This window comes from Grus americana, chromosome 6, assembly GCF_028858705.1.
Source record: "Grus americana isolate bGruAme1 chromosome 6, bGruAme1.mat, whole genome shotgun sequence".
In the NCBI taxonomy this organism is placed as follows: Eukaryota; Metazoa; Chordata; class Aves; order Gruiformes; family Gruidae; genus Grus; species Grus americana.
In genome coordinates this window covers 1,613,584-1,626,101 of record NC_072857.1, presented here as the reverse complement: position 1 = coordinate 1,626,101, position 12,518 = coordinate 1,613,584, and the positions used below count along the sequence as shown (strand labels likewise).

The 12,518-nt window shown below is 46.5% G+C and overlaps 1 protein-coding gene across 1 annotated transcript in view; it reads left to right on the top strand.

Moving 5' to 3' along the window:
* The window catches only part of GALNT13 (polypeptide N-acetylgalactosaminyltransferase 13), a 136,209-nt gene that overhangs the window by 39,998 nt on the left and 83,693 nt on the right, over positions 1-12,518 (top strand). The window contains exon 4 of the mRNA XM_054829171.1: positions 10,374-10,542. Within this exon, the coding sequence (XP_054685146.1) occupies positions 10,374-10,542 (169 nt within the window). The remainder of the gene's footprint in view (positions 1-10,373; positions 10,543-12,518) is intronic.

Sequence of the window (12,518 nt, the reverse complement as noted above, 5' to 3'; positions counted from 1 at the left end):
GCGGGACTGTTCCTTAGCTTCAGCGTGCTTTTCTGTCTGACGTCAGAGCGAAGGTCTGATGGCTTTCCCTGGGTCCCAGCTGGATGGTGCTGTGCATCCCCGTCGCTGCAGGGCTCCGGCGCAGACCGCACAGCTACGAGCCGGCGGCTCAAGCAAAACCATTGGAGAGATGGAGTTGTTACCTGCCAGCTGCCTTATGGAAAGCACAAATGAAAAGACCCCGAGCAGCATTTCGGGGCCTTGAGCAGCTGCTGAGGTGGTCTTTTACCCCCGAACGTCATTTGCCAGTAGGAGAAACCCCCAGGAAGTTATTCAATACTGTATGACAACTTTTTGTTAAGAAGAGAAACAAAAAACCCAAAAGCTAATGCTCTGTCACATTCGGGACGAGTTAAGAGTTGAAAACCTGCAATTCTCCTGTGTGGAACTGCACCAACAGTAGTTTCAGTAATAACAAATCATTGTTGTTTGGAAAATAAGATTGTGTTATTTAGAAAATAAGGTTGTGAACCGTGTGTAGATAGATCTGATAGGGACGTACACACTGCTGTTGTTTTTAAAGCGATGGGGTTGTTGGTGTGAGGGACACCTCCAGTGAGATGCAGGGGGGGACGCCGTGGGGAGCCCCTGGACGCCGTGGGGAGCCCCTGGACGCCGTGGGGTCTGTAGGCTGCACTTCGGCATCTGCCGCCACTTTTCATCGTGAGTGGCAGCCGCCTCCGTGGCTGGGATTACCACAGGTTGCGGTGTGTGGACAGGCGTCCCTGAGCCCTCGGATAGGCACGCTGCGGCTGCAGGGCCCGCTCCGTGTGAAAATGCAGCGTGGTGTGGCCTGCGGCCGGGCTCCTGGTTTGCCCTAGTGCTGGTGGCCGGGGCCGGCAGGCTGGGGGAGTAGAAAGCTCCTAGAATTTGCAAAATGGTGTCAAACTGCACATAACGGAGCCACGGCACCTCCTCGCCGGAGGGAGGAGACACTTGCAGTCACATTTCATCCCCGGTGGGTGCCCGGGCAGCGGAGCGGGGCTGAGCTCGGGGTGCACCCCCCTGCGTGAGGGCTCTGCCTTTTCAGCTGCCGTGCGCAGCTGGAGATAGCGCCCAGCGTCCCAGAGACCCGTCCGCGGGTCTGCGTAACGTTCCTCCAAGAATGAGACAAGAACGATTGATTTTATGCCTCGTATTAGTGTTGTAGGAAAATATAAATCAGTGATAATGAGGAGCTGCATAATGCATAAGCTGCGTCTGGGCGCCTGCGCTGCTGGAGGCAGCGGCTGGGCAGCGGGAGAGGCAGGAGCCAGCCCTGCCTGCTGCCCGAGTCCCCGTTACGCTGCTGCCTTTTTAATTTATGTATTCCCGTCTCGATCAAAAGTTCATCTGTGAAATTAATTTTTCATCACGAGTAGCGACAGGTTATCATTTATTGAGATAAAATGTGAATAGCTTATTGGTAAATGATCTTCTACGTATTTATTCTGTGTACAGGGATGTCTGAGAAGGCTTTCCGTATCGGGCAGATGGTAATTGCACGTGCCTTACACCCCTTTAGCTGCTGTTCCCTGTCTTTCTGCGTGCAGGGACACCAAAGAGACCAGCAGGTTTTTGGGGTGTAGGTGGGTGTGCAGGGGGGACCCAGCCCTGGGGGGATGGACCCCGCTGCCCCGCAGCAGCGTCGTCGCCTTTGCGGCATTGTCTGTTACTCGAAGGCAAAGTGCAGGCGTTGCAGTTGAAGTCTAAGCAAGGAAGGTGAACATTTGGGGTGGAAGAACAACCGAAAAAAAGCACAGGTGATGAGTCCGTACATCTTCCGAGTGTTGCCAGGCGCATTTGTGCAACAGTCCCTGCGCAGTGCCGTGGCTGGGTTGTTAAATAAATTGAATGCTTTGAAATCTGTTGGGCTCTGCTTTTCCCCCCTCCACCTTCTTTATCTTGAATTTTGTGCTTTTTATTATCCGCTCTGCCACAGACCTCAGCACTTCTAATAAGCCCTTGTGAGGGGGTTGTTTTCATTTCCAAAGGAGGCCTATCTCCGCTGACAGATGATGAAAAATGTCTGCAGGCAGAATGCTGGAAAAATAGCATTTTTATCCTTTGTGGGCATGCTTCATGTCAGTTCCATTATCCCAGCGTGCACCAAGATGGTCATTGAAGAGATGAGCTGTTAATTCTTGTGCTTGGAGGTAAAGCTATTTTTGATAGACGTATTTTATTTTTTTTTTTAAAAAAGCACACTTCAAAAATATTTGAAATCCGCTTCAGTAAGATAACAAGCAAAACTGCTGAATCACTGCTCCTTCTTAGTTGCAACTGTTAAATAGAGTTAACTGAAGCAGCGTGAGGCGCATACAGATGCCTCCTCCAAAAAGCGTTAAGTGTATACAGCTCCTTTGGAAATTACACAAGTGTGCCAGGGTGTAGAAGTCTGCAGAGAGTTGTAGATTGCTTTGGTTTCAAGATCTTCAAAGATAATCACAGAAGTAGTGTTCTGCTGCAAATTAAAGCAGCCTCGTTTGCTTTGCTGAAAGCATATGAATTTATGCCCTTGAAGGACAAAAGCTTTTTTTTTTTGCGCACTGATTTCATTGAGTGAAGCCAGTGGTTCAGACAGGCAGGCAAGGATGATTTCAGGTACCGTTTGACGTCTCTGTGGAGAGAGACTAAATTAAATAATTCTACCGCTTGGAAAAGCGGTAAGGAAAGAAGGATAAACCGAGCATTTGTGAAGGCGTAAATAGGCAGAGGAGGTTGATTGGGGATTCACCGTGTCTCCCAGGGTAAAAGCCAATGAAAATGTGAGCTGGCAAATCCAAAGCAAATAAAGGGACGCTTTTGGCTTGCCAACAGTGCTCAGGTAAGTCATGCAGCTCCTTGTCAAAAAGAGAAACGGATTTAAAAAGGGAGTTTGCGTGCTGATGGTGATCCGTGGAACGGCCCCCGCCTCGGCAAAGGGAAACCTCTGGAAGAATTATGTTAAAGCCTGTGGCTCGTCTTTTCTGCCACGTTCTACTAGTTGCTCTGAGGCAGCATACTAAGCCAGACAGACCTTTGTCCTGGTCTAGGAAAGCATTTGTCGTCTCGTGATTTATTGGAAGCTTTTCCTAGATGGGCACAAACCAAAGAAAGGGTTTTGGTTTGGGTTTACCAAATTATAATGTTGATAACTGGAAGAGGACTGAAGACACTTCATCTAATCAGTTCTGCTGTTGATACTGTTTATTCCTATGTTATTTCTACTTCTGTTGTGAATTACTTGACAAGTTTTTCTTAATTTGTGTGCTGAATCGTGAGCACAGCCTTTGGCTTTGGCCAGGAGAAGCCTGACCTCCTCCGTGGCTTTGGTTCTCCAGCTTTAGCTGAGATCTTTGCTCAGTTCCCCACACACACCTCGGACTTCATCCACCTCTGCTCAACCCGTGAATATCTTAAAGAGCATCACTTCTCCAGTTTGTATGTGTTTAGCTCATGAAAACTCTTGGATTTCCTCAGGTGTGTCAAGGTACAAGTATAGTTCACTAACATTGTTGCTTGCGTTTCATCTAGGTTTCCTTGAAAGGTTGTAAAAACTCTCTCTTCAGAGGCTTCAAACCAAATAATTTAAAAAAAAAAAAAAAACAAAATACAACAACCAACTTATGCTGTGGGTGTTTTAAGTCCAGTTAACTGTGTCCTGTGGTGTGTGGGAAGCTTAGGTGACCTTCTGAGATCCGCTTCCATCCCTATTCTTCTTTCTCTCTTTCTTTCATCTTACATTTACGCAATGACAAGTAGACTGCAATTTCGAGTTCATTTATCAACGTGATTTACAGAGGAGAAGAGGAACCTAGGTCTCTATTTTGTTAAGGTTTCCACAGTGTGAATTCTTAACATCAGAAGATTGAGCTAACGCAACGTGTGAGGACAGCAGAAGCGAGGTGTGTGTGTCGCTGCAGCAGCAGTGGGACGGAGGTGATGGCAGCTGCATGCAGCCGTCCTGCTCTTGGCTTTGTTTGCCGTTTTGGATGTGTGTCTGTACATATGTGTATAAACACATGCATGTGCATGGAGGTGATTACATATGTGCATGACAGCATTTTTGTCCTGCCTTGTTGCTGGACCCTTGTGTGCCTCTCAAGCTCGTCCCCATGTGTCGGGATGGACGGGCGTCTTTCAGATCCGCAGTCCGTGTTGCCCCGACTCATCCGTGCTGAAAGCCAAAAGCTTTCCTGATGTTGGTACCCAAATTACTCGAGCTGTGACTCTAAGGAGCTTCTTTAAAAAAAAATCACGTTACTGGAACCATTTCTGCCTTCAAGGCACACGTGACAGAGCATCTCTGCTAAAGCACAAGCCATCGCGTGCTTTGTCAAGGGAGCACCGAGGAAATGCCGTGTGGAGAGCACCAGACCTCAGCGGCTCCTCCAGGTGTTGGTTCTGCTCCCTGCTCCTCAGCCGAGGTATCTCTGGGGAAGGACAGGGCCGTGACAAACCTGACCTTGGCAGTTTTGGAGTATTTCAGTTTCTTCATCTTTCCCCGGTAACGGAGTATTCCCTTAAGTATTGCAGATATCTAAAAAATAATTGTTTTGGCTTAGCATCATCTCATGTAACTAGTGTACAGGAAAGATACTTAATGAGCTGTGATGGCTGCTGAGGATTAAGACATTATTTGTAAACTCACTAAAACATATTTAGGGCTGTGTCAGAGATACCTTACGAAACGTTCATGTTTACAGAGCCGGCAAAAAGCTGTTAACGACGGACTGAGACTCACTTCACTCTGCGAAGGGCAATATGGTCAAGGAAAAAAAAAATCCAGGCAAGCTGGAAATCTTGAGTATGAATCAAAATACAGTATTGTAATTAAGTTTTCATAAAAGTGAATTGATCTGGTATACAAAAGTCACTTTCCCAGTTGCTTCAGCCTGTAAATCCTCGTGGGTTTTTCATACGTCCCCTCTCTCACTGGGGCTGGTTTTGAGCCAGGTGTTGGAGGTCTGTGTCCAGGTGCCCGTGCTGGGGGTGGGGATGCTCCCCAGCTCCCCGAATCCACGTGCCGCCCACGCTGCTGTCTGTCTGGTACCCCCTTATCCCCAGCATCCCCCCGCCATGGACACACGGAGGGGCCCTTCTTCCTTCTGGGAAGGGGCCGATTCCCTGATTTCAGGATTCCTAAACTCGAAAGAATCGTATTTACGTTGTACAGGCTGTTAGTGCCAGAATGCCTCGGGGACCGTCGCTGGCAGGAGGGGCTCTCCTCGTGCCCTTTGCCAGCAGATTACTGGGCTCTCAGTTTGTGGGTCCTCCCACACTGCCCGAGGGATCACCGAGGAGCTGAGATGTGCTGGTGGGTGAACGCCTCAAACAGCGCTTTTTGGGTAAGATTTCATGTAAAGCAAGTCAAACGCAAACGAGTTCCGGAGGCTTTTGCTGTACGCGTGGTCAAAACCTGCCCGGGCGCTTAGGAACGAGGTGAGGAACAGCATGAGACACAATTGCCAGCACCTGTGTCCCTGAAGCTCAGGAAGGTATCGTACAGTAAATAAAAACTTGATCAAATTACCAGGGACGGTGTGAAAGACCAGCACAAGCCCACGGAGACGCATCAGCAAGGCCAGATCACCGAGGGAGGCAGAAATAGCGGAGTGACGTGTGATGTCGAAGTATTGTACAAGTGTACCAGCTAGAGGAAAGCCTGATAAGGAGTGAGGTGGGTTGGCTTTGGGTTTTTTTTACACAAAGAAAAAGCAAATAACAGATGAGTCAGTGGTTTTTGTTTCCTTTTTGTTTAGCTTTTTTTAGTATTCACTAAAACTTTCAACTTACAAGCAGCAGAAGCACTCCCAAACTATTTATGGATCAGACATGCTAATAAGCTAACAAGCTAATAAGCTCCTTGATAGCCAGCCAGGTAACGTTTGTATAGAGCTTCTTCCACACTGGCTTCAAGGATCGTGGCTATCCCTGCATCCCCCCTCGGGTCTCCGTTGCAAGTTTGTTAAAATAGGAGCCCGGAGGTGAGTCTAAGTCCTTCGAACCGTGCCAGCACTGGCTTTTACGGTGGGTTTGGAAGGGATGCTCCTGACGGGGATGCACAGCTTTGGGGTGAATCGCCGCCTTCCATCAGGGAAAAAACCTGGAGGCAACAAGGATTGGAAAATCTTAGACCTTTCCTAGTTGGACGATTTGTGTGATTTTTAGGAACATCTGGGCAGCCCCTGTTTGTGAGACTGGACTTGCCGTTGCCGCTGCGGAGGGATGGAGTTACTCGCTCCGAGTCATTCAAAGCCAATGACCTTCACCATGCTATGGAAAAGCAGTATCAAAGCTATGTAGAAAAGGTGGTTTTGACAGTAAATTCTACGTGATATTTTTGAAGAAGGAAGATGGCCTGCTATGCTCAGTTTAGCTCATCAACACCAGTGCAGGTGGATAATTCGTAATCAGCAGCGTGCATTCACTGATTGGTGCCTCTTTCCGTTCATACGTTCTGAATACTTAAACCCCAGATTTGTTGTTGTTGGTTTTTACCCTCTAGATGGGGGGATTCTGTGTTATGTTTATGTTCTCTGATTGAAGAGTGTGCATGTATATATGTGTTTTACATAAAGATTTTGGTATGGAAACTTGAGTACAAATTTGGTATTTCATAAAATATTCTGATCAGTGTGAAGTAGCATGCTGTCCTACTGAAGTGTGCTGTGCTTCCGAGAGAGAGGGTGAAGCAGAACATAAACAGTTGGTGAAAAGACAACATCAATATTTGGAAAAACAATAAAAATTGTTTGGTTTGGTTTGGATAAATAACAGATCGTTCAGTAGCAATATTTATAGTGGCTTTGTGCATTTAGAAAGCCAACTTTGGTGACATACCTGGTGTTAGAAAACTTTTGACATCATCTTTAGATTCTCAGATCTAGTCAGTGCTAGCAAAAATTCAATTTTCTGTGAAAAGTTTGGTCACATGGAGTATTTGCAAAAGAATCTTCATTTGCTAAATGTTCCTGCCATCTCCGGTATTGTGACGTGTACTTGGTTCTTATTTTAATATTTTACATATTGTCTGGAAAATGGAAAGTGTTATTTTTCCTAACTTGGATCTGGTTGGATCGTTGTGTGCTTTGCGTCTGCTGGGTGTGAGGCAGCCGAGAACTGTTTCTTAGAGAGTCTCGGGGCTCAAATCTTGTTTATTCAAATATGGGAGAGAGAACGCAAGAAGAGATGTTCCTGGGTACGGCTGCAGTTACGCCTCTGAAGATGCTGGTGTGTATGTGGTTGGTAATTCATAAACCGTGTGCGTCTTCTCTAAAGATTTAATCGGCTGAGGTTGCTGCATTTTAACCGTGGCAGAATTAAATAGGTCTCTCCGTCAGAGATATGCGTAAGCTGTGATTGAAATGTAATCTGATAATACTTTGCTTTGAATAAAACCGTGAGAGTGGAAAGGCTGCTTAGGAAATTTCTGATGAGTTTTATAATAAACTTTGGGACAGGAAAATCTCTTGGAAGTTCTATCTTGATGGGCCTTAGTAAACAATAGAAGAACATAGAATCTTGTCACGAAATTAGTTTTTCAGATGAAGGAATAGATAACTCATGCTTTCAAGCAGAATAAACAGAAGTTTTCAGGGTGAGTTTAATCCGAGTCCCTGTGACGGTGCGCTGCCGCGGAGCTGGGACTTGTAATGCATTGGCAGGGAGTTTACACTGAGGTGTAGCATCCTCTGCAGCTGCCTTCCCAAGAGCTGGGCTTCGAGTACGAAACCCTTCGCTGTCAGTATTCCACGCGTTTTAGGGAGATGCGTTTTGGACATCCGGCTTACTACAAGGAGAGGCATGTGCAGATTTACTGTCGTAATAACGACTGTGCTAATAATGGGTTGCTAAATTCTTCTTGTCCTCAGAGCTAGTAGGGACCCTTAAATACAGCTTTGGAGGCGGAAACACAAAGAATTCCTCTTCTAAAAGATGGTCAGACTGAAGGATACCGCAAGGACAAGCTTCCTTCACCTTCTCCTCGCTCCTTTTCCTGCTCAGAGACATTCATCCCTTTTCTGAGGAACTCCTTCCTTTCCATTTACGCTGCGTTCCTCGGGGAGCAAGCCATCGGCCAGGTTTCTTTCTGTGCTTCCGCCCTGGTTCATGCTGACTCTTTTTCTTCCTGCTCCCTGCTGCTCTTTAGATAAATTTGTGCCCTCTGCCTCTCCCAGCAAAAAAGAGGCAGAATTTATTCCCATAAACCAAATTTGCAGCTGGAGGGACTAGCTTTTCAAATTGCAGTCTTGGAGGAGTCTCCATGTCTCTCTGGAAAGTGATGATATAGCAGAGTTTAATTACTAGCCATTAATCCCAAATATTTTATGTTCATATTACGCGTTACATAAATATACCTTATGAAATGTTCCGAGAGGAATTTAATAGCATATATAACGGATAATTGTGTGTGTACGCATGCAGTGCAGGTTCCCGAGGAGTTCCGTGGGCGCACGTTGCGCCGAGAGGCAGCTACAAGCACAGCACGGCTACCTCCTCCTCATGCCTTTCCGGTGGGGTTTCTGAATGCTTTCGACTGAGATGTATGCTCTAAGAGAAAATTCCGCCTGTCAGTCGCCCCTTTCCCAAAGCCAGCTGAGAGGGGCAGACGGGTTTCTGCCCGCATCTCCAGCACGCGTTGGGCGCTGGTGCGGTGCCGCAGCCCGTGCAGCCGCGGGAGGAGGATGCTGACCCCAGCGCCTGTTGACCACGGAGCCCGTGCTTAGGAAATCCCGTCGGAGCGCTTCAGAGGCGCCGCGTGTAGGATTTCAGCATCTGTCTGAGAGCAATTACGTCTTGGCATGTAATCACGGCGAAAGCTAATCATTTCTGCCTGTTGCAGCGCGTGAAGGTGCTGGTTCTGACGAAAGGGAAGGATAAAAAGTGTATCATGTAACACTGTAAAATGTGCTTTGCTCAACCGAAGCATAAACTGCAACTGCAGAAACAAAATTTCTACGCCCGACGTCTTTAATATTTATTTTTAAAAAGCCTTTTATGTAAATTTATGATCGGTTGTTCTTGTGAGCCCTGATGTCTGATTTGCTTGGAAAAATAATTTTTTTTTTTTTTCATTAAAAAGTCACTGTGCATTTTGTAGAAAAGAGTTTATTCTTCTAGCATTTTATTTTTTTGGTTGCAAAAAGAAAAGATTTAATTGCTCTTCAGCTAGTAGAGAAGCCTTCATAAGCGACAGTCTTTCAAGATACTAAGCATTAACTATTTCAAAGTAATTTTGAAGCTAAAGATGAAAACAATGGGATGGCAGACCAACGAACCCAAGGCTGCTCGGCGCCTTCGTTAAGACAGGAGGGCACTGTTGGCGGTGGCACCCGAGTGCCCAGCTGGGGGTCGCCCCGAGCATTGGGGCTGCAGGCACGGGAGGGATCGGCTCTGCTTATTGCTAAAGACAAATTCATCAGTATTAATTAATTTAAAGCGTGAATGTAAAAGTAGTTAAAAATTCCGGTGTTCCTTGTCCCGTTGGTCGATACAGCGTCTGAGTCGTAGGCAGCTGGGAGGGAAATTGGTCTCTTTGCTTAGCTGCACGTTGAGGTCGGAGGAGGAACCGACGGTGATCCTGGTGGGTTTTGGTGGGCTTTTGCTGTGGAGTAGTGATTGTAATTATTTCTATACGTGGGATGTTTCCTTTCTTCTCGTATACTATTTCCTGAAAAGGCAGTCTGTGTCTTGGTTCTGTCTCTGGGCTTGTGTGAGATGATACTATGATTTTCCTTAAAATTCAGAATTGGCTGTACAAATACTTCTCAAAACTACTCTCTGATAATATGTAAAGGATACTCTGGCAGGGCTGGGATACTATTGTTTTCAGGATGGATTTTTTTTTTTTTTGTTACTGCAGATGAATTGATTTATTTACTCACAGGGATGGGATTATGCTATCACATGCCTGGTAGTTAAAACTAAATTAAAAAAGAAAAAGCAGTTGGTTAGAATTAGTTTAATATACATGTATATTTTCATATATACATATATTTTCAAGAGTTATAGAAGTGTTTTCCAAACCTTTTCTGTCTGCAGAATCTCACAGAGAATCTGGTGGTGTGCTCTGTAATCCTGGTGTAAATCTCTTGAGAGTCATTTACTGCTGGTGTGATGCAACCAAAAGCTGCAAGTGACCAAATCTGGGTTTTTTAATCCTCTTAGAAAGGAGCCAGATATTTCTATCTGGATCTGAATTTATAAAACCTCATGGTGGAGCATTGTGATGTGGTTTTTATTGTTTTTTTGGTTTTTTTTTTTTTTTCAACATTGCTTGTTGAATACCAAAAAATTGCAGATCCCTCTTGGTGAGGAATCAAACCGATACCCACATACTAAAAATTGCCTTTTGCCATTTTGCGTTACAGCCGTTATTTCCCGAAACCAAGAAGGACCTGGAGAGATGGGAAAGGCTGTGCTCATTCCGAAGGACGACCAGGAGAAGATGAAAGAGCTGTTTAAAATCAACCAGTTTAACCTCATGGCCAGCGACCTGATCGCCCTGAACCGCAGTTTGCCCGACGTGAGGCTGGACGGGTGAGTGTCCCCGCCGGGCACGGGCTGCGCCCGCCTCCCCCCACCTTCCAGGCGCGAGATACCCCCTGCCCAGAGGGTAATTAGCAGGCCTAATTAGCAATGATTGCCTGAGGAAGCTATATGAAAATGCCAGGGGTTACCGGTTCTAGATTTGGCGTCTAATGCAAACTTTCTTAGGAGAAGTGTTACTGCATCGCAAATGTTGTTATCCTGCACAATTTTTCTTTTGAACAGCGGAAAGATTGTCAATTTAGAGCAATCGGTTCACATTGCAGTATGTAATGAAATGCCCACCTGCAATAATTTAAATATTTCTTTTTTTTTTTCTTCAGGGAAAACTTTATTTCTTTATTTCAATAGAAGTAGAAGTGTTACTTTAACGATAGACCTTGCTCACCACCACTGTAGGAGATGCTTCTCCACAGCACAACCGTTTGTGGTTTGGAGATGCCAGGTTTCCGTAAAGCACCACCTCAGCTCGTTGCCAGCAAGGACCTATCTCACGAAACGGAAGCGTGGGAAAAGCTTCATTGCTCCTCGCTTCTTTGTCCTTCGGCGCTTGCCCTTTGCGAGGGTGGGAGGGCGCTCGCGACGAGCTGGCGGAGCCGCCTTCGGCGTTGACGTGGTTCCAGCGGGCACGGGGCGTCCCGCAGCCGTCCCGGGGAGCGAGGAGGGTGCGAGGCTGGCACCGCCGGGCGGGGGGTTCCCTAATTGTTTTCTCCACCGCGATGCTCCCGGCAGCTGGCCCAGCTCGCAGGAATCCGCCCGGGAAGGGTCAGGTCAGCGTTAGTGCTCCTCTCCCGAGCAGCCTTTGCGGCCCACGGAGAAACCAGCCCCGTGCGTTGCACCCACTAGAGCAAGGGGGGCACGTGCAAAGCCCCTCGGTCCGTCTTGGAGAGCTTTCTCCTTTGCCTGTGAGCAAGCGCGGAGGTTGGAAAAACAGGTAAAATGCTCAATTTAATGGGTTTGCTCAGTCAACGGGAGATGAGCTATTTAATACTGAGAGAAATCTGTCTAACTGCATTTCCTTGGTGAAGTTTCATATTCTTTGTTGAAAAGACAGAAAGTATTATGGGATTTAGAAAAACAATAATTTTCTTTTCTCATTTTCCTCTTCAGACCGATGCTTTCTGTACATATTCTGTCTTTAGGGAGTACTAAATTGTTCTGAAAGCCAATTTATAATGCTTTGCTATTAAGGAAGAGTATGATTTTATGGTTAATATATTTAGCGTATGACAGACAGACATATTTTTATTGACATGGGGGACAAAGGCATCTGACTTGCACTGGGTGTCTAACTTACATTATAAAGGGAAGCTTTTCTTTCAGAGGCCAGGAAGTTTTCTGTGGCAAAATTAGATGATTAGAAGGAAAAAAAAAAAAAACAAACCCCAAAAAAACCAAACCAAAACAAATGTTCTTGCTGGACATAGTGGGAAATTTGTAATAACCTGTGTAGCTGTGGATACTGCTGTGTTACGAGTAATCACGAGCTGAGGAAAAGATCAACGTTATCACGGTGTAAATGTACTCAGTCAGTGTATTGCACTAAATGCAGCAGCAAACTGGAGGCCAGAGAGATGAAATTTTGCTGGGAGGTGCTTGGGGTAAGGGTGACGAATTGTGGGGGGATGGCAGAAGGGGAGCGGGACGTGGGCAGGCTGTGGCTGCAGTGGGGCAGCCCCCAGGGACGGGATCAGCCCCAGGGAGCTCCGCGTCGCCCCGTTATTTGCAGACTGTGCGCTGGGAAGCGGCCGAGCTGTTCTCTGTTTCTGCAGCAACGCCGAGGATTAAAGGAGTGCAGGGCATTTATACAGGACTAATTCACTCTTGGCATGGCTTGACCTTTTTATTGCATCTATCGCGTGTTCCGCTGCCTGTAAGTGGTGTTTTTGCGTTTCTCTGAACGTACGCCATGCCATTACATCGCGGTCTCCGCTCCGGCTGCCTGCGCGAGCAGTTAAGGGTCCCTG